At 44.4% G+C, this 27918-nt stretch overlaps 1 protein-coding gene across 1 annotated transcript; it reads left to right on the top strand.

Moving 5' to 3' along the window:
• Positions 1 to 8367: 8367 nt before the first annotated feature.
• Positions 8368 to 26565, top strand: LOC128712998 (DE-cadherin-like). The gene is made up of 2 exons (XM_053807862.1): positions 8368 to 12855; positions 26440 to 26565. The coding sequence occupies exons 1-2, from the start codon at positions 8368 to 8370 to the stop codon at positions 26563 to 26565; spliced, it is 4614 nt and encodes a 1537-aa protein (XP_053663837.1).
• The last annotated feature ends 1353 nt before the right edge of the window (positions 26566 to 27918 follow it).

The raw sequence follows: 27918 nt of genomic DNA, 5'->3' as shown, positions 1-27918 counted from the left end.
ATATGCACAATTTTAGACAGACAACATCGCACATGTTCCTACGAGTCTCAAACGTGTTAGCAATCGCACGAGTCAACATTCCCTGCAATCTGGTATGTTATAGAAATACTGGCAAAATATTTATTTAAGCTTGAAACGAATTAAAGCTGTTCCATCGATTGATTCATACTTGCATTTATGCGTATACAGTTCCATCTTACTGCCATTTATTACGTCGCCCTTCGGCCGTACTCCTCACCCTCTAGTGTACAGGTCTTATTAATGCCCCAGACGCGTCAAATGTCAAGCTCCATGAGTCAGCTACAATACTGTGAATGTATCATGTAGCTGGCTTCCAATGGTTCGCCCAAACTATGCGTGGGTGATTAATAGTGCAAACCGCCAACTGGAACATCCAAAGCAACGCGCGAACAAAACCAGCTTACGTGCCAGGATATGTAGTTGCCGAAAGGGCGTTGCTCGCATATACAGTACGCACGCTCTCTCTCTTTCTTTCCCTTCGGAGTATTTTCTTGGTTTATTGGTTGTGGTCCTTCTTTCCCTTTTGGAAGGCTTCACTAACCTCAAGCCCGGTTTTTGCCGGTCGCTTCTAGAACGGGAGCAGCTAGGGTCTCGTGATGACTCATGTGCGATGTGTCCCCACACCACCGGCTCGTAGGTGTATTCCCGATATCATCGTCCACAAAGAAGAGGTGTGCTTATATTGTGTTTAAACAAAAAATAATATTTTTCTAGTATTAGACGCGCTAGGCGGTTCCGAGCTATCCGCGTAGAATGAAATTCAACAGCTAGAATTATAATTCAGGACTCCAAAAAACAAAAAACCCCAACAAGCAAAGAAAATGTGAAACGATAGGGAAAGGAAAAATTTCTGTCGTTCATTTTCGGTTTTCGTTATCCAAATCATTTTTGTTTAAGATTACTGCTATACCGTTATTAATTTTTAGGACATATAAGCCAAGGCAAGGAATGGGGAGCGATGAAAGTTTAGATTAAAGTCGAATGCAGCAAAAACAAAACAAGACTTTTATAGTGAAGAAAAATCAAAACATTTTTCCTATGTGCTATTGAACTGTGTAACGTAATGGAATTGATTAGACACAAGTATGATGTGGTCGCTGTACGAACGTGTATGCTAGAAAGATATAAGGAATAATCAATAGACAACAACAGCATTTAGGGTGAAGCCGATGTAGTTCCATTAAGGTGTAATAGTCGCGCTAAGATTAGATAAAAAACCGAAGACGAAATGTGTTATTTTAGATGAACGAACTACGCAACGGAATACACACAAATATCGCGAGGAAAACGAAAAACCGTTTACACCTCGATCGTCCTATAGAGTACTTGGTAGTAGTAGTAAATATGATTGTTACGCATATTTACCGTCGATCGCCATTACCGATCGATCGATTGCAGCGCCTTAGAAATGTAAAATAGCAAAAAGGAGAAAGAAAAACAAAACACGATGCCTTAAAATTCATCCACCCCAGAGGCGGTGTGGCGTTTTGCTTTTGAAAATGTCCACCCGCTGTGCTGGTGGTTGGTTGCAGCTGCTAAAAGACCGAATTCGTATATATTTTTTTTTTTGTGTATTTATTAGCTAGATGAAATCGTATAACGGCGGCAGCTCTTAAGGAAGTGATAGCATATTTGAGAGGTGCGAACAAAACGGAACTCGTAGGTTGTATAAATTAGGTATGAAAGACAGGCGGTGGTTATCCAACAAAAAAAAAGGGAAGGTTCCGAGATAGGTGTGCGCGTTCCACTGTCCACTAGTTACGTGTATGTACAGTTGAAGATTTTAATCACTTTTCCCCATCTCCAATCTACGAGCATCGTACTATTTCAAAAAGCGACAAAACCCTACATTTTAAGAGTGCATTCGATAGTAGCGAACGAACGAACAAAACAAACATATGCAACACGCCGGTTTAGGGCCGAATGTACAGCACACAGATTTTAAATGCGTAGAAAAGACATCGTGCACGGAAGCAAGGGACAGAATGAAGAGTTCGTTTAACATTATTTCGCAAATGATTGTTTAGCATCATTAAATCACAAGACCGTACAATGTATAGACTGCCGCAAAATTCTTTAACGCCCTCCCCAACATTCCAATGCATTGTTCACTCCCATTCATAAGTATCGGTTACCGTTCAGTATATAAAATCCCACCCGGGCACTCCGTTTTCGTGTGCTGCTCCCTAGTGAACTTTAGGTCAGACATTTTGAATCTCTTCTGGGTTCGAACGAACCTTCTCTGCTGCCGGGTTACAGTAATAGTGTTAACGAATTTAGTTTTGTTTTTTTTTGCAATAAATTTCACTAAATCATATCGAACGATGGAGGTCGTCGGGGGGTTGTGTTGTATGTTGCGTCTTTGCTTCTTGCCCGTTGTTAGGTAGTATGTAACGTGCATATGAAAGTAATAGCAAGTGTTTGCAAGTGAGGAATGCAACCACCGGGCAGTCATACTGTATCGCTTCCACCAGGTTAGGAAACCGTGTACGAATGTATCTCCGATAAATTGAACTATGTTGGAACGGAAATATTGCATAAAGTGAAATATTGTATTTTAACAATAGCTTGCAGTTTGTAGTTTTGTTTACTGTGGTTGAGAAATTATTTGATTGTACGAGGTAAAACATTGAGGAGCAATTCATACTGTTCCACAGGTATAGGGTGTCTCAGCAAGCAGAAGCACGATATCTATACGAGGCTACATGCAAAACGGATGACGATGTGTACACTAGAAACAGTAAGTGTGTGCATCGGAATTAAATTATTTCACCGCTTCCATCAAAATGCGAGAAATTTCACCCGAAAAGTGTAAGAGCATTGTGTCGAAATGGTGCTCTATTCCAAACATCTCGCTGAGTCAATCGGCGAAAACTTCTTCAAACTTCAAAGAGGGGGTACTTCAAAGAGCATCGTCCAATGTGCCATGGTAAGAATCCAGCAAATTCAGAATTCAAATTTAATCAAAATTTCCGGAGAGTCAATAGTCACCGGAGTCACCGTACGTGATACCCCTGATGTCGATGATGCTGATAAATCAGTAGTAAGGCGATGTTATGGCGAATGTGGTACCTTACGTGCCGAAACATATGCATCCACCGAACTGCGCTGCAACCAGATCAATCGCAACATTTTGGGGTAAGAAAACAAGCCAAAGCAGCGGACACAATAAAAAGAAACTAGCGGAAGACTGGAAACAAGTGTCTAATACGGTTGTGAAGAAGTCTGTGCTGAAACTGATGAGAAGCGTTAGGGCAAAAGTACGATCTTTGGCATACGATTGACAAATTTGATTTTTTTTCTATGGTATTAACTAAGAACACGATAGAGAACTGGTTATTACATAACCCATATGCATTCTGCTAAAAGCTTTATATTTTTTTACTTTTTTATCGTGTTTATACTCCCTGGGACACCCTGTGTATCCCTTTAAAACGACGATCTTCTACGACTACATCTATTGTCGGCGATTGCCTTTCTTTGCCGACAACTTTATTTTATGGTGTTCGTCTAATGATCTTGTATTTTGTAGCAATAAATGTAGTATAATGTCGTTCTGGTCTCCTTTCCTGCATCTAGTTACCTAATTATTACATAATTACAACCTTAGTGGGATTTCCTTCGAGTCCTTCCTTCGGTCCGAATGGGATTTTGAACCGATCCGTTCGTGTGAAGATCGGCGCCGTTTGCAATAAGCAAAATTTGTTAAGCCAGGACGGCCGGACAAATGTCAATGAACAAAAAATAAATGGGTATGTTTGGATTGGTAGAGTTAGTAGGCTATGGAGCAAAGTATTAATGATCCTTTTTTTTGTTTTGTTTTACTAGTAGACCTTCCCGGCAAACTTTCTTTCTTTTTGCTTCGGCATCCACAGGAATCATACAACAATACCCGCACCGATTGCTCTCGATGCAACTGGTCCAATTTCATCGTGCAAGACAGAACAAAACCACGCAAACGGAACGCATGATGGAAGGATGAAAGAAACTGAAATTGATCCACTGCTTCAAAAGGTTATGATGCCGTAAGTTCCCGTAGCTGAAACTGAAACTAGACGCGAAGCAGCTTGTGTGTTGACGTTTTCAAGTGCACTCGACAAGGGAAGGGACGAACGATCGATGAAGTCTTCGGGTGATTTTTGTTACTGCTCGTTATGTTCCCGCTTCTAGACACGTAGAACCATCATCCACAAAAAAAAAATCGTTGGAACCTGTCTTTCAACGCCGACCGGCTGGCGATGGGGTTTTAAAGAAGAGAATTTCTGGTACAGAAAATCGGGCATCTCAACGGTATCCCGGTGACACGAATCGTTTTAATGCTTTTCAAGATTTTCCCACTTTCCAGATATCCGCAACCCCCTTACTCTGGCCCGGGGCTGCTGCACGATCAGCGCGATCAATCTAACGGCGTTAAAGTCTCCCTCCGCATCTCGCATCCTGGAATGCTTCGGTGTAATCTCTGGGATTGCTTATGCACCCAAAAGAAATAACCTTTTTTTTTTTAGGATGATATTTACTCGGTGAGCGTAAAAGATAAAGGTTACCGCAGAGAGTCGGGTGCTGCGATGGTAGAAAGACTACAACAGAACACAAGCAGCGAAGACACCGTTAATTCGTGACGATGCCGATGTTGGTTGCATCGAAAAACAATGACTCACATTATTAAGCTGGCAAAGCGAGTGTTTGTGTGCGCGTGTGTACGTGTGTGAGGGGTGCAGAAGATCACGGTTGAGAATGAAAGCATCGCAAGTTAGGTTCCAGCTCTTGCCGTAATGTGTGATGATTTGTTCGGTGTAGAATCGTGCGTAGATCGTGTTAAATGTTTTGACAGTGTTTGGGTGTTTTTTTTTTTTGCATCTTTCAAACTCACGGTTATTACGATGGCGCCGCTGTGACCGGTTACGATCGTGCATCGTTTGTCAACGCGTGTCATCATAATGTGTCATCAACGTCGCATTCACACGTTAGGCTACAGAAGCATTCTCACCGGATGCTGCAGGCACCTAAGGTACGTTCCTACGGCTTACATCGTGTACAGGGCTTTGCAGCTTCCAAAGCGTTAACTGAAGTAACCTGGAAGAAGTTTTCCCAAATCGCACTCTTAAGATACACAATACCTTGGAAACAGTTTCCATGGAAGAGGAAAACCCTGCATCTACTAACAAGAAGTCAACGCCGCGTTCGCATTTCAACGACCAATTCCATGTTATATCGGGAACGTTTGGATGAGACCCTGAAAGGTTAAGCTATATGCAGTGTGTTTCTGTACGTTGGGATAAGCTTAGTGGGAGCGATGGCTGTAAGAATCCGCTCCTCTTGTTAAGCGTTGCTAGAAGAAAGAGGTAATGAATTGTTTCTTTTCCGCCTCTTGCTGATGTTATTAGCAACTCAATACATGTTACCAACGGTGCTCTACAATTCTCCCTTTGGCGATCGTAAAATCGAAACGTTTACCCATGTTCCTCCACACGTCAGATATCACCAACACTAGAGCGCTCAATGCCGAGTGACGAGTATTTGCGCATAGTTCACAAAGCATTTCGCCTCTTGTGTTTGAGACGAACGTTTTGTGCCGCTCGCCCAACAATACGAGCGGCACTCTTACGCCTTCATTCTTCGGCTCGCCGCTTTTGCTATGTCCGGTTATTATGCTCGGTGCTTTCCAGGTCACTGCAACACAACTACTGTAGTCTATGACCTCATTCTCCTAGTCACACGTACCGTCCGCGTTGCTTCCATGAATTGGAAAAGGTGGAGCCACATCGCCGGCGACGATGTGGAGCTGCTGGTCGGTTTGCGTTACCTTCGTGCGATCAACGTTTGTTCGTTGATCTGTCCGTAATTTTCTAATACCTTTGCAATCATGTTTATGTTTATTCAAATATATATGTCCACCCATTGGGCTTAGCAAAGGTAATCTTACAGCGTAATGCTAAATATAATAAGGAGGTAAGGAAAAAAATTAAACTTAACACTGGGGATTACAACGAAACGTTGATTAATCGGGCCCGGAACGCAAATATCGAGATTTTGTTGTCAAAAAGGTGAGCAAAGCTGTGGAATGATTTCATCGCTCGCAGTAATGGATCTTTTTGGCCGTAAGAAGTATCGCGGGCTGGAGCGAGCAGAGGCGGACGCGATCTGAGACGGCGACATGGAACATATCGGATCAATGAGGATAGTAAAAATGGGACGTCAATATTGCTGAGGAGAATCTTTGGAAAGAAAATACAGTCAAGTCTGTCTAAAGTAGTGTTTCTCAACGATAGCAAGTCTCCCTAAGATTAACATTTTTGACAGTCCCTTCATGTTCAATACATTGTCTCCTTAACATCAGTTTCTCTAAGCTGCACTTGATGTTTGTACACCAATGTCTCTCTAAGTAGTCGTGTTTTGAGGTTCGCCAATGACAGCTCGTGACGGTTGAGTTTACAGAGTATGGTTGAAGACTTTTGCCATACATAAATGGTATACCAACCAAGTGTGTTTGTCTCCCAAAGCTGCAAGTCTCTCTAAAACAGCGGTTGTAGGTTAAAGAGAGAAGGTAGGAGAGTTAAAGAGACTGTAGTTTGCGCATGTGAGAGGTATGATTTAACATCTACAATTCGCAGCATTCTACAACGGAAAGAGTAGGGAAGCATCGAGATATTCGAATTGCGAATCAATGATCCCATTCGATGAAGTGCGAATCAATGATCCAATTCGTTGAAGTGCGTTGCCACTGGCCGAAGCCCAGGCATATACAAATAAGAATTTAACCCAGCAGCAATACAGCGCCTTTAGACAAAGAGGGTCATCAGGAACATCCATTGAAAGGCGACATTTAAGTCCCAGAAGTTTGCAAGCTTTAGCAAACTGCCATATTCATTTGCTCCTTAAAGGATAATGATTCATCAAGTCATACACCAAAAGGCCTTTTACAAGAGACACTCGTTGTATGGTACAGTTGAGACGTCTAAAAATATATGGAGTAGCATTTTTTCGCGCGCAAAGTTCCAGATCGTTAGAAACATACATCATTTGACGAAGAAACAAGGAAGCAACATTTTGATATCGTGTGCATAAAGCAAGTGTCCAGTACAAGGTAAAACAAATAAAGGCAAATAAAAGGGTGGACTAAGAACACTTACTTGCGGTTCACCAGGCAGGCCAGTAAATTCACAAGATGGATTCAATTTAACAATTCAACAACATATCTTTAGAACAAAATCACGTACTTCGTATTACTTCACGAGTTTCACATGTTGCTTGAGCCAGAAGCAAGCAGCACGCACGATTTGGCCGGGAATCTTGTCCAAGATTTGAGAATTACCTTCTTGAACTGGTCCAAACCGATGTCTATTCATCGACAATCGGCATCCATGCAGAACCAAACAAAAAAATTGAATACAAATCCGGGAAGCGTGGAGTCTGCAGAGTTGTGTCCGAGAAGTCGGTCCAGAATCCAGGTTTGGATCAAATTTCTGTTAATTATGGTACAGCGTGCTGCTGGAGCACGTAGTGCTCATTTCCGCAGAGGTTTCGAAGGCTAGAGACAAAAACCTACACCGAAATTGGCCTTGTTTTGCAATGAATTCCAAGTTCTGCGGGTAGAGTCCCAAATTTTTCCATATAGACACGGAAGCGCAAACTACTGGTCACATAGACATTGCAGTGCCATAGTTTAAACATGGACAATGTTAGATTCAATATTTGCCATTGCTCGAACCCTCCACCGCCACGTCATGGCACAAGTAATTTATTAACACATCACACAGCAGTTTAAACGGGGCTGGAAAGGTAGCATTAGTAAAGCAACGGAGTTTTCTCTCCGATTGTGAATTATAAGAATGTAGCGTTTTTGAATCATTTGTTTGCGTATTAGTCATTTCACCCGCAGTTCGCAGCTCTGTTTGATATGCCGGAAAGTAAATAGATACGATCGAAATATAACAACAGCTAGGCATGGAAATGTCATCAATTTGATGTGCAATTCAGATTGAAATTAGTTAGTCGAAGACTACCCAGCAAAGCAGCTGCCCTGTCTGCTCAGCACTTTTACCATTTTCGTACGTTCAAAATGTAGGTTTTGATCAAAAAGGTTCAGAAGTCATTCTTGTAGATGCATAATTATTGTAGTGGTGTTTCATTGTAGTATCCAGTCAACGTGGATCTCCACTCATCTAACAACAGCAGTCGCGTCGTGCCGAATTTACACCATCCGTAAGATGAAGTGATCGTTCATGTCGTTTGTATTAAGTGGAACGAACGAAACCATCATAAGGAAATCGGGTTTCTACGCTTCTTTCAGCAAGATTCCTATTGTTGGCGAACTTTTGTGAAGATTGCTACGCATATGTGAAAAGTATGTGTCGGTTGCTGGCTCAATTTGCATTGATCTGGGGGGTGGCTTTATGTTGGTACAGCATTGTACACGCAGCAGAGGCAGTAAGTGATGTTGATGTATCCGATGGTGGAAGAACTTCATCAGAAGAATTCTACAGCTCTGTTTTCGGTAACTATCGAATGTTTTCAAGTCTTTACAATTTATACTATGAGATGGGTCAAATAACCAGTATTCAAGATTGTCCTAGCGTGGTAACTGAACCTCACCGTCTTCGTGGCAATTGTAACCCAAGCTTCGAAGCGTGTGACAGTTACAAACCGATGTTGACGGAGGAACAGTCGGTGGGTACACCGGTGCTGCGAGTAACCGCCACTGATCCTGACCCCCGACAAACGATCGAGTACAGCTTCGTAACAACGCCGGGAGAACGAGCCCGCTTCCGCATTGACAAGAGCACTGGTGAGATCACAACGGCTCACAACTTCGATCGGGATGAGCCTATTCGTGAGAAGGAGATCTACATTACGGTTCGTGCGACCGATAACGGGCGACCTCGGCTGGACGATGTGTGCACCTTCAAAGTGACGATCCTTGACATCAACGACAATCCGCCTGTATTCGATAAGGTGCGCTATGAAGAGTCTGTGACGAAAGACATGAAAGCAAACCAGCGGGTAGCAACCATTTCGGCGACGGATATGGATGACGGAGATAACAGCATTATCAAGTACGAAATCGTGCAGCAGAACCCAGACAGCAGTTATTTCAAAATAAACGAGAATAACGGTGTGCTCACTCTAACAAAATCGGTCGATCGCAGTCCTGGCCAGTACTATGCGATCCGCGTGAGAGCTTATAATGTGGATCCTCAGGGGGAGGCTGTACAGGATGCGGAGGTGGACGTTGAAGTGCGTGTTTTGGAGTCCAACAAACTACCACCTTACTTCACCAAGGTTCCCAATGATACGATCATGCTGTACGAAACACTTCAGTCCCATTTGATACCACAAATAGAATTTGAAGCTGAATCAAACGTCCCGGAAAATCCGTTGATTATTTTCATGTTGAATAAAGGACGTGCTGAACAAACGAATTCGCAAAGCACATTCGTATTGGAACAGGTCAAAAACACTGCCTCAATCAAGCTAGGAAGGACGTTGGATTATGAAACCGTGACGGAGTATACTCTGACAGTGAGCGTGAAAAACATACACGGTTTATTCGCAGAATTTGTACTCAAGATCATGGTTTTGGATGAAAACGACATTATCCCGGTGTTCACGAAGATCGAATGGGGATTTATTGCAGAAGATGAGCCACCCGGTACAGCTGTGATGCAGGTACGAGCATACGATCTCGATGGAACTTCGGCCAACAACATCGTATCGTACCGGTTCGAAGACGAAAATCAGCAGTTGTTCCACATCGATAGTCGAACGGGGAACATTACCTCACTGGTGTCGTTTGACCGAGAAGCAACGGATTCTTATCGTTTAAAGATCATCGCCGAAGACAACTCCCCATCGGCGTTACACAGAAATGGCAAGCCGAACAGTATCTCACAGCCATTTATTATTAAGATTTCGGATAAGAACGATCATCAACCGGAATTCGTAAAAAAATATTTTGTGGCAGAAAATGTACCGGAAGATGCGAACATTAACACGGTAGTGACCGAAGTGACTGCTATAGATCAGGACATAGCCTCGATAATTACCTACAGCATTATTGAAGGTAATGTGGGTGATGCGTTCAAGATAGATGAAAACACAGGTCGCATCTCAGTGAACAGCCGCCTGGACTATGAGACAATCCGTAGCTACCAGCTGATAGTGCAAGCGGACGATGGTATCTTCCAGGACAACGCAACTGTCTCCATCAAAATCGAAAATGTCAACGATAATCCGCCACGCTTCATTGACCTCCGCAATGTGACGATCCAAGAAGAAACGATTCCTCCTGGCTGCATCATGACCATCCAGGCGTTTGATCCGGACATCGAGAATCGAGACGAACCGCAACACATTCGTTTCTCGTTTGTAAAAGAACAGGAAGACTTGCTGGAGATCGATGACACCGGATGTCTGCGGCTAAGAAAGGCGCTTGATCGTGATCCTCCACAAGGATTTAAGAGCTGGCAATTTATTATCACCGCAACGGATGAAGATGGTGCAGGAAAGAAAACGCCGGCTACTGTGAACATTTTTCTGGAAGATATCAACGACAACGCACCATATCTATCGAACGCAATGCCTGTTGTGTGGGGAGAGAATCGCTCCCCGGGATTGATAGTGAGGTTGACGGCAGAAGACGTCGATGAGGCACAGAATGGTCCACCGTTCCATTACAGCATTGATCCAAATGCGCCATACGAAATCAAAGAACGTTTCCAAGTGCAAGGAGACGAACTATATGCGCTGGTGGAATTTGATCGAGAGGAGCAGAAAGAGTATCGAGTACCGATCAGAATCAGCGACTCTGGTGAAGAGCCGATGAGCGACGTCAGTATACTGCAGTTAGTGATTGGCGATGAAAATGACAACGAGATGAGGCCAGGCGAAAGTCGTATCTTCGTTTACAACTACAAGGGCGAATCTCCAAATACGGAAGTCGGTCGAGTATATGTGGATGATCCGGACGACTGGGATCTACCGGACAAGACGTTCCAGTGGGACGATGCTACTCGTCATCAGTCGGTCGACTTCTTCGATCTAAATCGGGACACAGGCATGATCACGATGCTACAAGGTACACGAGGTGGAGAGTATGAGCTAAACTTCCATGTGATTGAACAGTCCAGCTACTTCCCGCGCCACAACGTCACGGCTAAAGTAATAGTAACAGTGAAAGAGATCCCCGAGGAGGCAGTGGATAAGAGTGGATCGATCCGTTTCCATAACGTTACGGCGGAGGAGTTCGTGTCGCGTACACCTGGCCAACTGACTACACCCAAAGATCGACTGCAAACGAGCATTGCGAACACTCTCAACGTGAGTCGCGAGAATGTGGACGTGTTCACTGTTCTGAAGCGCGACAATGCCAACGGTACATTCTTGGATGTACGGTTTTCAGCCCACGGTAGTCCTTATTACGCACCTGAGCGACTCAACGGAATGCTCGGCTATCGACTCCGACAGCTCGAGGAGGATGTGGGGCTGTCGGTGTTAATGGTGGGAATCGACGAGTGCATCGAAGAGGGTCGCAACTGTGAACTATCGTGCAAGAACACACTCTACAAATCGAACGTCCCGATCGCAGTTTACACAAACACCAGTTCATTCGTGGGTGTGAATGCCTTCGTACAGGCGGAGTGCGTATGCGAGGTGGCTCCCCCTGCGCTTACATGTCTTAATGGAGGCTTCCTGGTAAACGATCGGTGTTCCTGTCTCGAAGGCTTCGAAGGTCCTCATTGCGAGATGCTTAGCATCGGATTCTATGGTAGTGGGTATGCTCTTTATCCACCGATCAGTCCCTGTAACATGACGCGAATCAGTCTAGAGCTGTCACCACACCTGGAAGATGGCTTGGTGATGTACATTGGACCGCTAAACTATAATCCTCGGTTGCCCGTGCAAGATTTCTTGGCGTTAGAACTCGTCAAAGGACTTCCAGTATTGCTGCTCGACTATGGCAGCGGTACCATCCGGATCGAACATCGCCATCGGCTCCCACTGAACAATCCAACTACTATAGAGATTATGCTGCAATCGCAGATGATTGAAATGATCGTAGACAACTGCAATACGTCTACGTGCCTAAACTTCGAGGCACCTCGAGGACCAAACCGCTTCCTGAACGTAAACGCTCCTCTTCAGCTAGGAGGAGCAGCCGTCAATTTGGACTACCTCGGATCATTGTTCAACTGGACGTACGTACCACAGGACAAAGGTTTCAGCGGCTGTCTGAGAAAGCTCATCATCAACGAGCGCACGTACGATCTACATAGTATGTCGAATGAGTCCAAAAATATGTATGTGCTGTGTACACAACGTAACTTGTCAACCCCATTACAAGAAGATACTATTTTGACTACTAAAATAGCAGTAGTTCTAATAGTGATAGTGCTTTTCCTAGTGTTTATCATGTTGATCGTGTATAAAGAGGCTCAGAATCGAAATAATTTGTATCGCATCTGCGCAAATAATAAGCAAAACAAGGATAATGAAAACAAAGAAATGGAATTGCAACAGTTTCATATCTATGAAGACTTATTGGAAACTTACAATGAGAATTATGAGCAAGCCTCCGACAGTGAGGGCAACTGTAACCATCATGTTTATGAAACGATTGACGAGGAAGATGGTCTCGATGACCCATCGCAGTATGATCGTCTAACATCACCTCCTGTTAATAGCCACCTGCGTCAAGCGTTAGTTGCCAGTAGCAACCCGGAGATTACTGTTTGCAGTGTAGAAAAATCACACCATTACGACAACGTACCATCATCTAGTGATGATTTGCGTTGCTACGGTGACGGCAGAAACATCTGTTCAGTATCGAGCAGTTCGGTAAATGTTGGATCAAACATCGGATGTCCACACGCAATACATGACAACAGATTATCGAATTCAAATTTCGCTAGTGTCGTATGACGGATATGAAGTATGTGCATCATCAAATTGAACTGATACAAGCAATAAAGCGTTTACCTTTTAATTTCCCTCAAGGGGTTGAAATCAATTTGGAAGTCCCGTAAGTTCGGGTTTGCTTAACGATGACCCCATTGCAAATACACAGGAAATAAAATTACTCATTGTACAAAGTGGAAGATATAGCGTTTTGATGCACATAATCTTGAAACGTCTTATCGGCAGGTCGCTTCTTGGGAAAAGAGTCTCACAACACATTTAGCAAAGGTTTTCCCACCCACATTGCAGCACTTCCGCTGAAGGGGGTTTTCTCTAACGACGTGTCATTTGACGATTTTATAACATTTACCAGCAAACACGTCCAACACTGTGTTGACTGGGAAGTGTTTCTATTTTGCTGCGAATAGTCAACAATGATAAAAAGTGTATGACACGAAGTTTTCCTGCTGACGAGCAAGCTTGCAACGAAGGAAAGATCAACATCGGCACCGCAAGGCAAAACATCCCGGCGAAAGTTCTTGGTTGGCCAGTTGCGGCTTCTGCCATCCACTCGAGCCGGGGGGGATTTTTTTTGTGTGGTTCTTTTGACTTGTTTAGCAAAACGCTTGACTCATGGAGTTGGAGATCGCGCACTTCAAGAAGGTTTCCAGAACCGTTTCGGCTCACCAAATGTACTTGACGGTTGTCTGCGAACCGTTAGCCTAAAACGAACGTTCGTTTGTTTAGATCTAGCGAGGCGTCATTATTGGTCCGTAAGCCATTGAAACACATATTGGTTTCGAGCTGTTCATACCCACGAAAACATTAACCAGATGTGGATGGCCTTCAGCGCACCAGGCAAAAATAAGTTGTTTGCTAAACAAAAGATAATACAAGCTGGAAATCTGCTATATTATTTCATGCTTTCCTATTCCTATTTGATTCTCGATGTTTGGCTGGCTCTTTATGGCTTGTATTATAACCCTTAGCAAAAGATGGTAGCTGCAGACAGATGAGTTACAATATATTGGAACAGTACATTGTCTGAGATCCTACTTCTACATGTCATTATTGACTTTTATCAAAAATCGAATTGTTCTCGTCGATCAGTATTTCAGGGAACTCAAGGTTTCATTCGCCACTGCTCTTAGGATCCATGCATTATTCATGTGAGAGCAAATTCTTGATTTGAATGACTCCATGCTTAAGATTTATACGTGATAGATACTTCTCAAAAGATTCATTAAGCACAACACTAGGTTTTTTTTTCTGCCATGTCCCAAACCCCAAACATTGACGTACACAAGGTATTGGTTCACTATGCTTAAGTTCTTAGGCGACCCAACTTACAGAATGCTTCAACATTTTGCTTTCAACAGTAGTGTACTATCATACATGAACTCTTTGTACTCTTGTTTTTTTTTTTTTTAGTGTTTCTCACACTCAATCAAACTTTACCAGCAGAAATCGGAGAAATATAGCCAAACGCGAGCTTGCCCATTGAACGTCTGGCAGCAAACACGGCCAGCAAAATGGAACGATTTGGAAATGTGAAGGTAAAAGGGCGGTCCACTTGTAGTGGATAGTTGCTCCACGCCCTGAAGCCCTGATGCCGAATGTCAACTGTGCACTGGAAGCTCAAATATCGTTATGACAGCAATGGGCGAACCTAAGCATCACCCTCCATCAATAACTGGTGCCGTGACCGGGAAGAACAAAACCATAATACAGTGTGCGCTGGCTAGCCATACCGGGCATATCGGCTTACTGTTCCAAACCGAGTCGCGATGATGTCGCGCTTGTTATTATAAACCGCAAACCCTGAAGGGAACTATTGGTCCGTAATTATTTGTTTGTGTTTTGTGTTTGGTTCTTTTTTTTTATTTTACTCCGATTAAAACCTAGACCGCTTCCCGCTTTCGTCTTGGTCGTTTCGCTGGTCGGGGGCAGCACACCCTGACGTTGGTGTAAAACAGCGGTATCGATTTCATACGATTCGTGACCTGTGGATCTTGTTTATTTTACGCTCAGCTTGCGTTCGTACAAGCCGGTGGAACTGAAACGTATAAACAAATTATAAGATGTGTGTTAATGCTAATCTGAATTTCTGTCTCTAAACCAAAGGGAGGCACCACATCTTTCCACACACGAAATATTCCCCGCAACAGCTCAATGCATCAGACCTCTTAGGCTGAGTGTGCAGCAACTGTTTCCAACCCAATCCACAGTACACTTTCGCTTGCCAGTTGAACGTTTCACTGTGCTACGGATCGTGGAAGAACGGTAAGACACGGTTTGGCTGTGGCTGCACATTTGGGCCCCCGTAGTGTAATTGAAATTGTGTTGCGTGTTGCCATTGTTGTGGTCCGGGAGTTGGTAAAAGTGGAGCACGCGCATTCACGAGATATGACGCTCCACGATCGGTCGGTTGTCTGCCAAACGAAAGCACCTCCCAGAGGGGCGGTTCAGCTCGTGGGTTGAATTGTGTATGCTCATGAAGGAAGGAGAAATGGCTCGAAATTGATCGAACAACTCGCCTTAACCGGCCACAGTAACTGATTCTGAATTGCTTGATTGATTGGTTGGTTGTTGTTTTTTTTTTTCTTCGTTGTTGTTGCCGTTATCTCTCACTTTTTGTTTACTTTCCTTCCCAATGCATACCCACTTCCGCTGGGGTTCGTTTCGTTTGAATTTTTCACACCTTTCTCCTTCCTTTTTGCTATCTCCTTTTATTACAACCGGGCCGAAAAACGTGGTCACGGAGGTCTTACGGAGCTGCTCGATCGCTTTGATTGGCGATTTGTTTAAAAAGTGAAACCATTAGACATTTCAACACCACCGACAAGTAAAGAGGCATTCTGGAGCCGGCGGATTGTTTTACCCGTAGCATTTCTGTTCGATGCTTCGCTAGAGAGAGATCTTCATTAACTCGAAACACCGCCAGCACCTTTCGAGACGAATGGTAGCGGGTACGACTTTTCGGCCTCATCAATGAAACCCGATCGAATGATCTTCAAAGTGTTGGGCTGATCAATTCCAAGAACCGCCAAGAGTTCATCGTTTTCCGAGACCTCCTTTTACACGGGTAGCCGTTCCGAAGGTTGCCAGGCCACGATGAGTCATCGTCATTCACGAACGATTTAAGAAGCGTTTGTTTTTTTTTTGTTTGTTTCGCCGTAGGCAGATCTCCCGTTTAGCGGGAAACACCCTTTTTCCTACCGCATGGAAGCAGATTCCGCACCATGCAGGATGAGTAATGGCGATCGTATGCGCCCAACACCAATACGAACATGGACGGCACAATTGAATTTTACTATTTGCTACTACCCCCCATCCCCCCCCCCCCTCTCCCTCCCCCTCCACCTTACTTATCTCCCATTTATAGTGTTGGTGCTGCCACATCACAGTTGGTGTGGTGGTGGTCACTGATTTAAATGGCAATATGCGATTGATTCGACCGTGTGTATCTGTGTAAGTTACCCCTTGGGATCTTACTTCATCGTACCCAGCCGACCTCCGGGGTTTAATGAATCTTTCTTGTCGCCGGACGGTAAGGGCACGGAAGATTACCGGTCCCGATGATGGTGGGGACAAAGCTACCACGGTGAGAGGCAAAGGGGCAAAGGCAGGGCGGCAAGAATGCAATGCATTCCACTGAGACAGCGCATTCCCCGTGCGGTGCAATGGAGCTGAATGCTCAAGGGCACACAGCGATGATGGTGACGCCGACTGGCTTCCCCACCCGGAGGGGCAACAGATAGGAAACGAGTTTGCTGTCGTTTGCTGCATTTCCGACCTGTGTTGGGACTTAGCGATCTTGGAAAGCGATTTTTGACAGTTAGCAGAAGGAAATTTGTGATCTTTGGGAGTAAAGATAGCTCCACGGCAGTAAGCTGATAAATCAAACTTATTACCCGGCGGTCTGCACTCATTAAACATTTAGCAAAAGCTTTCAAATTGTATAGAAAGTGTTTGTTCATTGAACATATTTCCCGTACGATTTGACAGTTCTTGCTCAATGTCCAATGTCTGTAGACCCTCGGGTTAATGGCCGGAATCATACTCTAAGCCTGTTTTTTTTTTTGTATGTGTTTTGACGTTTAGTAAACCAAGTTGCTAAACAAATGTCAAAACAAACCATTTTGCTAGCAGATTATGTCATGTTTCCTGTATGCTAATAATGCAAACAATTGATTTTTTTAACGAAAGCAACTAAATAAGGGCTTATTTCAATAATCAGATTTATATATGGCGGTTCTGCCAAATAATTTTGTTGTTTATCTGTCAAACTGGACTCTGGCAGGGCGATCGACAGATAGATACCGTCCGGTAGTGTAATAGGATACTAAAGAACTCATCATCAATAAGTTTCGTTTTATTTTTAACAAATCGTTGTGTGATAAATCTGTGACAGATAAACGACCGGCCAAAGCAAATCGTAATCGTGCATGCTCGTTTCCGATTTTGAGATTGTCGTTTTATCTGTCAAACGCGTTTTGACAGATAGATGACAAAACCGCTTGGCAGAATCGGTCCGGTCTAATAACCCCATTATGGTATAATTTACCCCAATAAAGGTAAACCTTTTTTAAGGAGGTTACGAATAAGGTGTGTTAGAAGTGTGATCTACCATACGAGCGCACAATTCGTAGGAAGGTTAGATCTTCTTACGCACATTCGCTCTGTTGTTTAAGAGCTCCGTGCTCTCCGTGTGTTGTACGTACGCCTCCAAAAATGCACGAGATTCAATCGTAATTGGAGGGGGCCATTGGGGTCATTTGGTTCGAATAGACAAACACCGCGACGTGTGCGAGACACACGATGAGCACTTGTTTGAAGAGGGGAGCTCAGATTCACTTGTGTCCTACTCGAACCTAAACTGAAAGTGAGAATTTTTTTTTTGTTAATCTTCAATTTCAATTCAACGTTGATGGATTGGTTCGGTAGTTTCGGTTGGTAGTTACTCCATGAGTGTATGGTTGCTTTGATGTTTGAAAGTGATAAATTGATCATTACAAACTGTGGAATACGATAAACGCGAGCGTTATTGCATGGAGTTTGGTTAGCACACTGTAAGAAAAGCTCAATATTATCGAAGGAACGGGATACGTTCGGTCAGCTGTCACCAGCAGTACCTTATCTACAGTTTGTAAACACACTGCAGACAAACCGATCCATGCTACAAAGGAAGGGAACAGACTGTACGATAGGATAATTGTCCAAACTAGCGTACCCTAGGTCGATGGATTGTGTTTCAATGCATGCCTAAAGAATGCTACTTTGAAGCGCACAAATAGGGCTGCGATAGATAGCAGAAATGGTAAATATTTAAACTCTATCCCGACATTGCTTGCAGGTCTGTAGGTTTATCGCATTTCCCTATTTCCTGTACAGCCAACTGCAGCTCGAGAGGCGTCCACGCTGAAGAAGTGCAAGAGCTTCTCACGGGGAAGAACCATTTAAAATCGTAACCGCTAAGCGTCGTTAACGGTTTTGAGATTTGAGATCGTGTGTGTGTGTTGGATCGTCCGAAACAGCAAAACCGTATTAGCAACAAGCTTTCAAACATCCCAGGAAGCATTAAGAATAGCATTTTTTTTTTTGGGGTACGCCATTACCGCGCGTATATTTTCCGTACTGTGGCCGAATCGGGAAAGCAAACAAACACGCTAAACAAACGAGATATATTGTTTGTTTACTGAAGGCCTCCGGTCGAATGTACAAACATTATTCCGCGTGGTGGAGGATGTTGGGCGAGTGGTTTTGCTTTTTGGCGTAAACTCTCTACCCATTTATTTGTCCCGAACTTAGAGAACGAGCGCATCTTGAGATAGAATTTGAAAAAAACGCCTTTCCCGGAGCAATGAAATGCAGGCAGATGATGAAAGTTTAAGGGTAGGTGACCTTTGGGAAATTCCTCATCCCGAAAGTGTGCAAAACATACAAGCAAGCGAGGTTGCGAAAGGTTGCGAAACTACGTCGGATTGACAAAAAAAACCCCCCCGTGAGAAAAGAGAACAAAGACGCACTGTCTTGTTGTAGAGTGTTGCAGTTTCGGTGCATTCCGAGACCATTGGCGCGTACCTAAGGAGGGTTTTGCGTTTTATGAGGGTAGCATCATGGATGATGTTTTGTGTGTGTGTGTGTGCTCTGGTGAGATCACGAGATGTACCTTCCCTAGCACAAAGCGTATGTGATCATGGAGGATCTTTTTAAGGGGTAGAAAAAAGATATGCCTCAATATCACCAAATATCCATAAATCTCATACCTACAGAGTAGTGATGGGAAAGTTCCATTCGGAACGAAACCAGGTGCTTTTCTTAAAAGAACGGAACGAACCTAGCAGATACGTGGAACACATATTTTACATATTCGGCTACCATCATTAAACATATTAGTAGACAGTAGAGCACCGATTATCCGGGTGTTTGATTATCCGTGCAGCTCGGAAATCACAGTTCCAAGGGAAAAGTTGACATATTCCGGGCAACACCGAAGACAGAAGATTGTAAGACCCAATTTGATCAAATAAAAAAAACCGGTTGGAGTTTTTTTTTGCAACAAAAATACGCACAGGAAAAATAAATTGTGCACTAAAAAAGTCTTAAGCATGATGGATTATACACTGATATTTATCATAAAAAGGAGATGTGCCTATTATCCGTGTTTTCCGGATATCCGGCAACCGTCGTGCCCCGGCGAGCACGTTGATGCGTTCATCAGAAAGGCCGTGATAATGGATTGACAGACGAAGGCGCTCGACCGAGACCGGTTTAGAGGACTCCTGCAGCAAGCCAAGACCGCGAAGCGGTTATAGCGCTTGATAAGTAAGTAAGTAAGTGAGAGATACATTATTCTGTCGATCAGTAGATATCTGCCCGGTATTAGAGAAAACACCACTTCTACACAACAATATTGCGGCATACCGACATCCGTTACCTCTGAGAATAGAATACAAGATTATCCTAGATTCTTTGAAAAAGTGTATGAATTTTGCAAAAGATCATTGAGCCCATACTAAAGCTTTGAGCAAGAGTAACAGAAGAAAACGTTAACGTGTATAGCCTTCGCAAGACGAACAAAGCATGTAGGTGCAAAAAAAAAACCTACTTAGTGAATTTGTATGCACCTTGGTTCGATCGTTCCACAGAAGGAACGGAACGAACCTGTTAGGTTCGGAACATAATTCTCATCACCACTGCAGTGGTGAGCTTTGTTTGTGAAGCAAAGAAATCTTTATTAGCTTATTTATGCGCTAATTAATTTCATTCATAACAGGCTATATGCTTGAGAAGAATCGCCACAAAGAACCCATCAATGAGATGTCCGGCTTGCACTGTCACTGGAGGTCACCGTGTAACGGCACAAGCGCGCACCCGGGTCTTCACTTTCTTTTCTACTACATTAGCTCAAGGATATGGTTTGGCGAAGGCTAACAAGCCGTGCATGATTTGCAATTGCGTGCATCATCATTTTCATAACTAACGAACCGTTCGCCATACCCTTGCCTTTTCCTCCCCATCGTGCTGCGTCACATGCTAGCAGCAGAATCGAAACCTATAAAAGAACCGCAAAACAAAAGAAGCAAGGAGGAAAAAATAACCAAGATTTGTCCTCTCGGCGCAAAGGCCATAAGCATCCGTACGGAGCTAAGAAAACATACAACACCGGGCACCAACGGCAGCAGCAGTACATGGAAGCATGTTTTTGCAACGCAAACAACGAAAGCGGCCGTCGGAGTATGTGCAGCAAAGATCTTGGTTGTGTTGCGGCCCGACATACTTTCGTTCGCGCTGCAAACAAAAAAAAAAAGCAGAGAAAAGGCAAACTGCGATTCTGTCACCAGCTGCGACTAATGTTACCGTTATGGAAACTGCGTGGCAGAAAATGCATCCAAAATAACGAGGCGTCAACGAGTTCCGGTTGCTGGGAAACGCGATCTCGCGATCAACAACACACACGCTCCGGATCCACATTGCAACTGTTGGAGAACATGCAACCAGCATGTCGCGACGCGAACGTAAAAAAAAGGGATTATTTCCTTCTCAGCATATGTGGAGCTGAACGCTGCGGCAAATGGGTGTGAGTAGAAATAATTAAGAAATTGTTCATGGCACCGGAGCGAATTGGAGACTTGCTCCACGGGGCACGTCTCAAAGCGATCGCTTGCGATCCACGGCCTCGGCCAGCAGACGGAATCAATCTTAAATATATCCGTAAGAAATTTCTCATTTCATACTTTGCTTCCTATTTTACAGCAGCAACACTGGAGTATCGCACACACAAAAAAGGGACTTTGGAAGGAAATTTTTGAAGACCGTTGGCGAACCACGGGATCGTGCGGAGGAATAAGTGATCCAGCATGGTTTAAACGATCGCACTTACGGCCCTGTCCCAAACAATGATGTCATTATGCTGCTGTGTGCGAACGCGGCAGCTGATCGTAAATTTTAATTTATGGCAAGATTTTTGGTACTTTACATCACCAACCAACCGCGATACGTGCCGAACGTGGAGCGTTCGGTAAGTGAACGAGTTCACTCATATTCTACATCGCTTTCGATCGAAACCTTCATTTTACGCCATTCGATCCCGTCTGCGGTGGACCGACAAGATGTCACCCGGCCCGGTTGATTTACGCACAGATCGTTAACGTAAATCAAACCCATGGTGGGGACCAATCTAGCACGGCAGGCACCGATTACTTGCCGAGAAGAACCACAGCCGGCGCAGTACCACCAGTGTCCACCCTTGGTTGTTGCATGCAATTGCAATTAACGCGTCGGTGCGTTCCATCATGCGTCCGCATGCGGTCGCCTAGTACGCAAGCGACCGTACGAGCCACCAAACAGTCCGATGATTTGCGTGCGACGAATGAATGGAACGGATTCTTTGTGTCCGTGTGTCATTCTACACGCTGTTGCTGCTCGTCGACCTTAAAATGCATGGTGGTGGACAGGGCAGTAGGCAGACAGAAATGGCAACAGAAAGCGTCATTAGGTAATTGTTAATTAATCAGCTGCATCAATCAGGGCAACTGGAGAAGATCGCACCGACTGACAACCCCGAATGGTGTGACGGGTTAACGTTACACACCCCGCTAACACAACAAGCAGGCTTTGATTGGTAAAATCACCAAATCTGCTGGTGCAATCACAGCAAACAGTTTTGATCAGGACGGTGTTTCGATTTAATGCGGGAAGGCGTTTAAGAAGAGCAAACAAAACACTATAATCACCATAGCAGCAGGGCCGGAAGATTGATTGGTGGTGATTACTCGACGCTGCGCGGGAAAGTGATGAGGCTGGGTCTTAGAATTTATTGAACGAAATCGATCTTCGCAACTCGCGCCTCGATTCTCCCGCAAAGAACCCTAAATGGTCGAAAATCGTAAAACGCTTATGGGAGTTTACTTCATGCGGGAAAAGTACGGTTAACATTGTGTAACATGTTTCAAGTGGAACTACTGTTATACTGTACACCCTACGCCGTGATATGATAGATCATCGCTTTCAGCGATCGTGAGCATGGGATGATCGCTCGGGAAAGTGAAATGGAAACCCCGAAACGTGAATGCAACTCCCGGGCCGTTGATGAGAACCACCACAAACAACCCATTTGTATGCCGCAAGATGGAAACTGCCGGGTTTTCCACCGCAGCGCCCCAAAACCACTGCACTGCGATCCGTTCACCGGTTCTTCGCCGGTTGTTGTTCGCTTCAAGCCGCGTCTTTGATTTACGGATGCGTTGCTTCTCACCCTTCACTGGCGAAGCTGCCAAACCACGAAGAAATATTAAACCCATTCAAAAAGAGGGGGGGGCGCGCACACGCTCGCTCCTGAACGCACCACCAGACCCATGCTGCAAACCCATGCGTATGTGCGGGTACTCGATGTGTGTTCGTCTCAAAGATTTAATTAATTTCTCGTTGGATGGACCAAGGCAATGGTACCCCTTTTTTTTCGGGTGCATTTAATTTTGTGTTCCCTTCGCGCTCCTTGAATGATTGCCATCCGTTTGGGTAATTGGTGGATGGTTTCTCCCGGAGTCCTAAAAAGGGGTGTTTGCTTAGTGTATGCAGCTAAGCAGCAAGGTTAGCCCTCGCAAATCGCAAGTCAAGACCCATAAGGTCGGGCTGAGTAATGAGAAACACATTAGATATCATTGCTTTTTAAATGCTTCTTTGCAACGGAAGATTAAAGCTGGTGCGTTTATGTGTGTTTGTGGTTGCTGGTGGGCGCCCTCGGGTCGAATAACTTGTTGCAGTGCTGCAAGCGATAAATTTTCCAAACCAAACGAAACCCAACGAACCCGGACAGTGTGTGTGTGCGTGGCTGGCAAGTGTATCAATGTTTGAACAATGGTAATCCCTGTGCCGCACATTAATCTTACCGAAACGGAGAACTAGAAATGTTTTTCTTCTTGCTTTGAGGGTTTTTTTTCTTTAATGCTCAGCATATTCCTTTCGAGTAATACAATACGGTAACCCCTTGTAGAACTCAACATCACGCTTAGGTCGACGGAGGACAAGCAAGTAAGGATGGAAATTGCATACAAATTCTTGATTCCGGACCCCTTTTGTAATAGGCGCTAGGCCGAAGGATGGATGTGCGCTTCGTTTCATTTCCTCCACAGTACATTGGACAAACAAATCAAGATTTTCATTGCGCCAGCCCTCTTCAAATGAGAGGAAAGGAATAATATTTATCTAAGCCCGGTTTGGGATTTTCGGAGAAGAGTACATTATCCGATGTCAATAGATCCCGGACGGGAGAATCGGAAGCAATAAATCAACCCACCCGATTGCGAGCGGAAATTGGAAAAGACTTCCAAAACTATAAACCACACAAAAAGCCGGCAACAACATTCAAGCGGGAGATCTCAAAGACATGATGCCGCACATGACGCTGATGATGCACGGTGTCGAATTTCCGTCAGCGAGGGGTCAGGAAGCAAGGGTCGGCCACGCACACCGCGTTTGGTTCATAAATTTGACGAGGTCTGTGAAAATCTTCCATCTGCAATAAACCTATCAACCGATTAACAACCTTTTCGCCCCCGTTGCTTTTGTTGTACAGTGGACCGACACTCGCTCGTCTCGTTACCACTTCCATTCATTAACTGGGGTCGCCCGTTGAGTGTGCGCTTCGACAGCCCATTGAAAAGCTGGGGAAAATCGCCACTCTTGACCACTCTGTTTGAGACGAACGCGTTGCTATTTCAGCTGTTTGTCCGTTGTTCCGGCCCGCACGGGAAGGGCGAAGTAATAACAACCCTCTCCACCCCGTAGGAACCCGGCCGGTACGTAGCCCATCATGTTTGCAAACCCATTAAAGTGCAATTAAAAGTCCAATAAATTTGTCACACTATTTCGCCGCCGGTGAGGTCGGCAGGCGGATCGGCATCCTGAGGGTAGGGTTGTGGAATATGTACGCAGCGTGGGATATAACTCATCAGTTTGCGTCGTGCTTGATTTGCAATAGAAACAGATGTCAAAATGGCGAAGGATGGAACCCCGTTAGTAATTTAATTTGACAATTTCAAATGGCATGCTTTTTTTTGTCTTCTTTTGTAGGTTACTTTCGCAAGCGAAGTGCCTCCTGGACATTGTCGTATCATTCTTTATTCTTATCATCAGGGCGTGTTCTATAACGGCACCCCAAAACCAGGGAAAGCAGGGCTTTCGGTAGTACAACGTTTGATCTGCTGACATTAACCGTGCGAATCGATAAAACCGATTCCACGAACAAGTCTAACATACACAACAGTCTGCATTTCAAAGCAAATGTCTTATCAACGGATCGGGAGCCGTGCAAGGTGTGCCCATTAGTGAGAATTATGTTACTGCACCCGGTCTAATCACATCTTTGTATCGTGTTTTGGCCCGTAGTAACTGCCACATTGAACCATTCTTGCCGTTGTATAACAGCCTTGTATAACAGCACACTGATTTTGTATAACTTGCGTATAAACTAGTGTTTTAACTAGCACGATTGTTGCACGAAGCTTTATGAAACGATCTTAAACACTTAAGGCACGCAATTAATTATCAGTTAATCGTACCTGTTTGAAGCTAGTGCAGGGATAGAGATGAATCATGCATCATCGCCGTTCGCTGTCGTTTTCTTCCATCAAAGTTTACGTCCTAAAATGAAACGAGCTTTGTTAGTGAAGTTTTTCTTCTGTAGATTCACCATTCAATTAATACTGCCTGTCTTTTCCACATGTCGGTTCAACTGTTCTCTGTTTCACAATAACTAGCTATGCGTAATCAGGCAAGCGCATGTTAAGCATATGAGCCGACCATTATCGGCGGCCCAAAAATTATCGCTTTCGATAGAGCTGAGATTAAAATTTAATCTTTCACACATTTCACACCTGAATGTATACGTTTTTGTTTTACCAGCTAAAAATGGTGCATTTACTTCACTAAAACATCTGGACGATGTAGTTATGTGTTATTTTACGGTACGAGCGGGTAAGTGCGCGCTGTTGCGCGGCATAACAAGGGGAACGTATCAATTTTCGTTCGCACAAATATTGAAGCGGGTTTTTTTTGTTGTATTGTTTCAAGTAACCTAAATCGCTCTCCTTCACGTTGGATAGCACGGTTCAACGATAACTTATCGATAAGGGCGAAAGTATCTGAGGCACATATTGTATAATAAGGTCTCATTTTTTTTTATATGCCAGTACCAGCCGCGACCGCTTTTTTCCAAAGAAACAAGGAAATGCAGGACACGCTGAATTACATTTTTACATGCCAGTGATCGAATTTCCACTGGGGTGGTTCCCAGGCGATGTGTAGCATAGAAAAAGTGCCAGAAATGAGCTTCGGCTGGGAAGTTTGAAATTGGACCCGCGGTGGTAATAGAAAGCATGAAAGCGAACAACATCCTTCTTGCAAGTGCTCGCGTGGCCAATTGAATACAACGATTTTTTTTTTCTCTTACTTTTTTTTCAGTCCCTGGAGAGACTCACCCTAGAGTGCCGCACTGTGCCGCGTTTCATATCTTGCCGTAAGACAGGCAGGAATAGGAAGTAAAAACACTTCAAAATCGTGCCCGGCTAGCTCCTGACGGCCAACACATGGCCTATCCCTGCAGGCGCTTTGGGCGAGTTTAAACGAATCCTCCTACACACGGTCGGGGCAAGGCAACGGCCAACTGCAGCCAGCAGGTTGTAGTTTGAATTCCTCTTTCCACTACATCGCTCAGAGCGTCAGCAGTTAATCTGCTTCGTGCCGGTGGTAGCGTCCTTTACCTTCGCCATTTGTTACTCAACTTCTATACACGCACATACACGTATTGCTGCGGATCGCCCGAAGTCGTCCAAAGACGCAAGATACCAGCTGAACCTTCCAAACAACAAAAAAACGTATACGTAATCCTCCCGTGTGCACGTGTGTGTTTTTTTTCCTTCAATTTCTTCTCAAAAGATCGTCTCACCTTGATCGCATCTCAGCTTCCAGGTAGATTTGGTATTATTTCATGCCTTTCTTTTCTGTGTGTATTCCCCACAGTTTGGACCCTCTGTTCGGCCGTGCAGTCGAATACTGATGAAGGTTGTTGGAAAGAAAAATGATCACGGTGTGATCGTTGCGTCGTTGCAGCTGCGTGCCATCGTCCTCACGCCGGTGACGATGTGATGGTTGTTTTCTGTTTAATGCCACACTGGCCACAAGCTTTTCGCCCGTTCGCAATCTGCTGCCACGCAGACGGTCACTTCCGGCAGAATGGCATTGGTTTGCAGCACTCGGCGAGCGTGTCGCGCGGAACCGATGAGTACACGTTACTTCCGGTTTGCAATGCCGGCGGGAAACGTGATGGCGAACACCATGCTACAATGTGGCACTGTCTTAAACTACCTTAAAGTCTCGATCCAATACACAATCTTTAGAAACGCGCGTATTAAACTAAACATTGCATGGGCAGAATGAAGTAGTTAACTCGTTAACTTAAAAAACATCTTTCCAATGTTGAACCTTTATCGACTAATCGGTAAATGCATCCGGTTTTCCTTCCCCTTTGATGTTCTTTCGCGCAGGGATTAGGGTCTTCCCGTTCCCATACCATCGCGCAACCCAATAAAGACCAATTAGGGCACGTGAGAAGGAAGGATATGTTGGTGTTTCTTCTGCACCGTACAAGCATCCTACTGGTTGAAGCGGACCGTTTCCGAATCACGCCAGTTCCCAAGTCGGTCGTTTGTGTGTACCTCCAGGGAGCGTACTCCATTCGCCGGCTTGGCGTCCGTGTCGTCCATCAAGCGCTACATTTAATGAGGGCCTCCTAACAGTGGATGATGAGCACGGATTTGGTGCAGTTCTAGCGGTGTCCCTAATAAGGAAATTTTCCTTCCGGCGAGTGTTTTGTTCCTTTCCAGTTTTTTAGTTTTTTGGTCGATAATTTAAATAAATTAAATCGTGAATCGTATCGGGACGCTGTCTAATGAAGTATAGAACGAACATGGTTAACTAATACAATTTATTGTTTAATGACTTCATTGGCATTGGTACACTATCAATCTGTAGCACTTGCTGAAAGTCACAAATAGAGTTGGAAGCTTGATTGTTTGGTGTCACTCTTCTGACGTAACAATACCTCAACAGGGTTATGTCTAAAGGGACATCTAAGCATGTGTGATTACTGGGTCGTTCGATTTAAGTCTCGGTTGTCACTACAGGGGCATTCTTCCGACCAACTATTTCCGGGAACCTATAGATCCCTTCCCACAAGAATGGTAGAGACATGTACCAGCCAGATTATTTGTACATGAAGATGAAGAAAGTACACTTTCCACACACAAAATCTAACGAATAAGATTAAATCCCACCTCTACACAGCAACCATTGCCTTTTCGTTATCATGAAATATGCAACTGCCACCCCGTAGCTACAAAGTTCCCACGACTCTTAACGTTACCGCAAGTACCGGGCCGGGAATATTTGAGATAAAGTCAGGGCCCAGGTATCTGGCGCTGGCTCATTTCATTTTCGCGA

Source organism: Anopheles marshallii, chromosome 3 (genome assembly GCF_943734725.1).
Source record: "Anopheles marshallii chromosome 3, idAnoMarsDA_429_01, whole genome shotgun sequence".
In the NCBI taxonomy this organism is placed as follows: Eukaryota; Metazoa; Arthropoda; class Insecta; order Diptera; family Culicidae; genus Anopheles; species Anopheles marshallii.
Note: the sequence above shows the minus strand (reverse complement) of the source record. Positions and strands in the feature narration are given on the sequence as shown.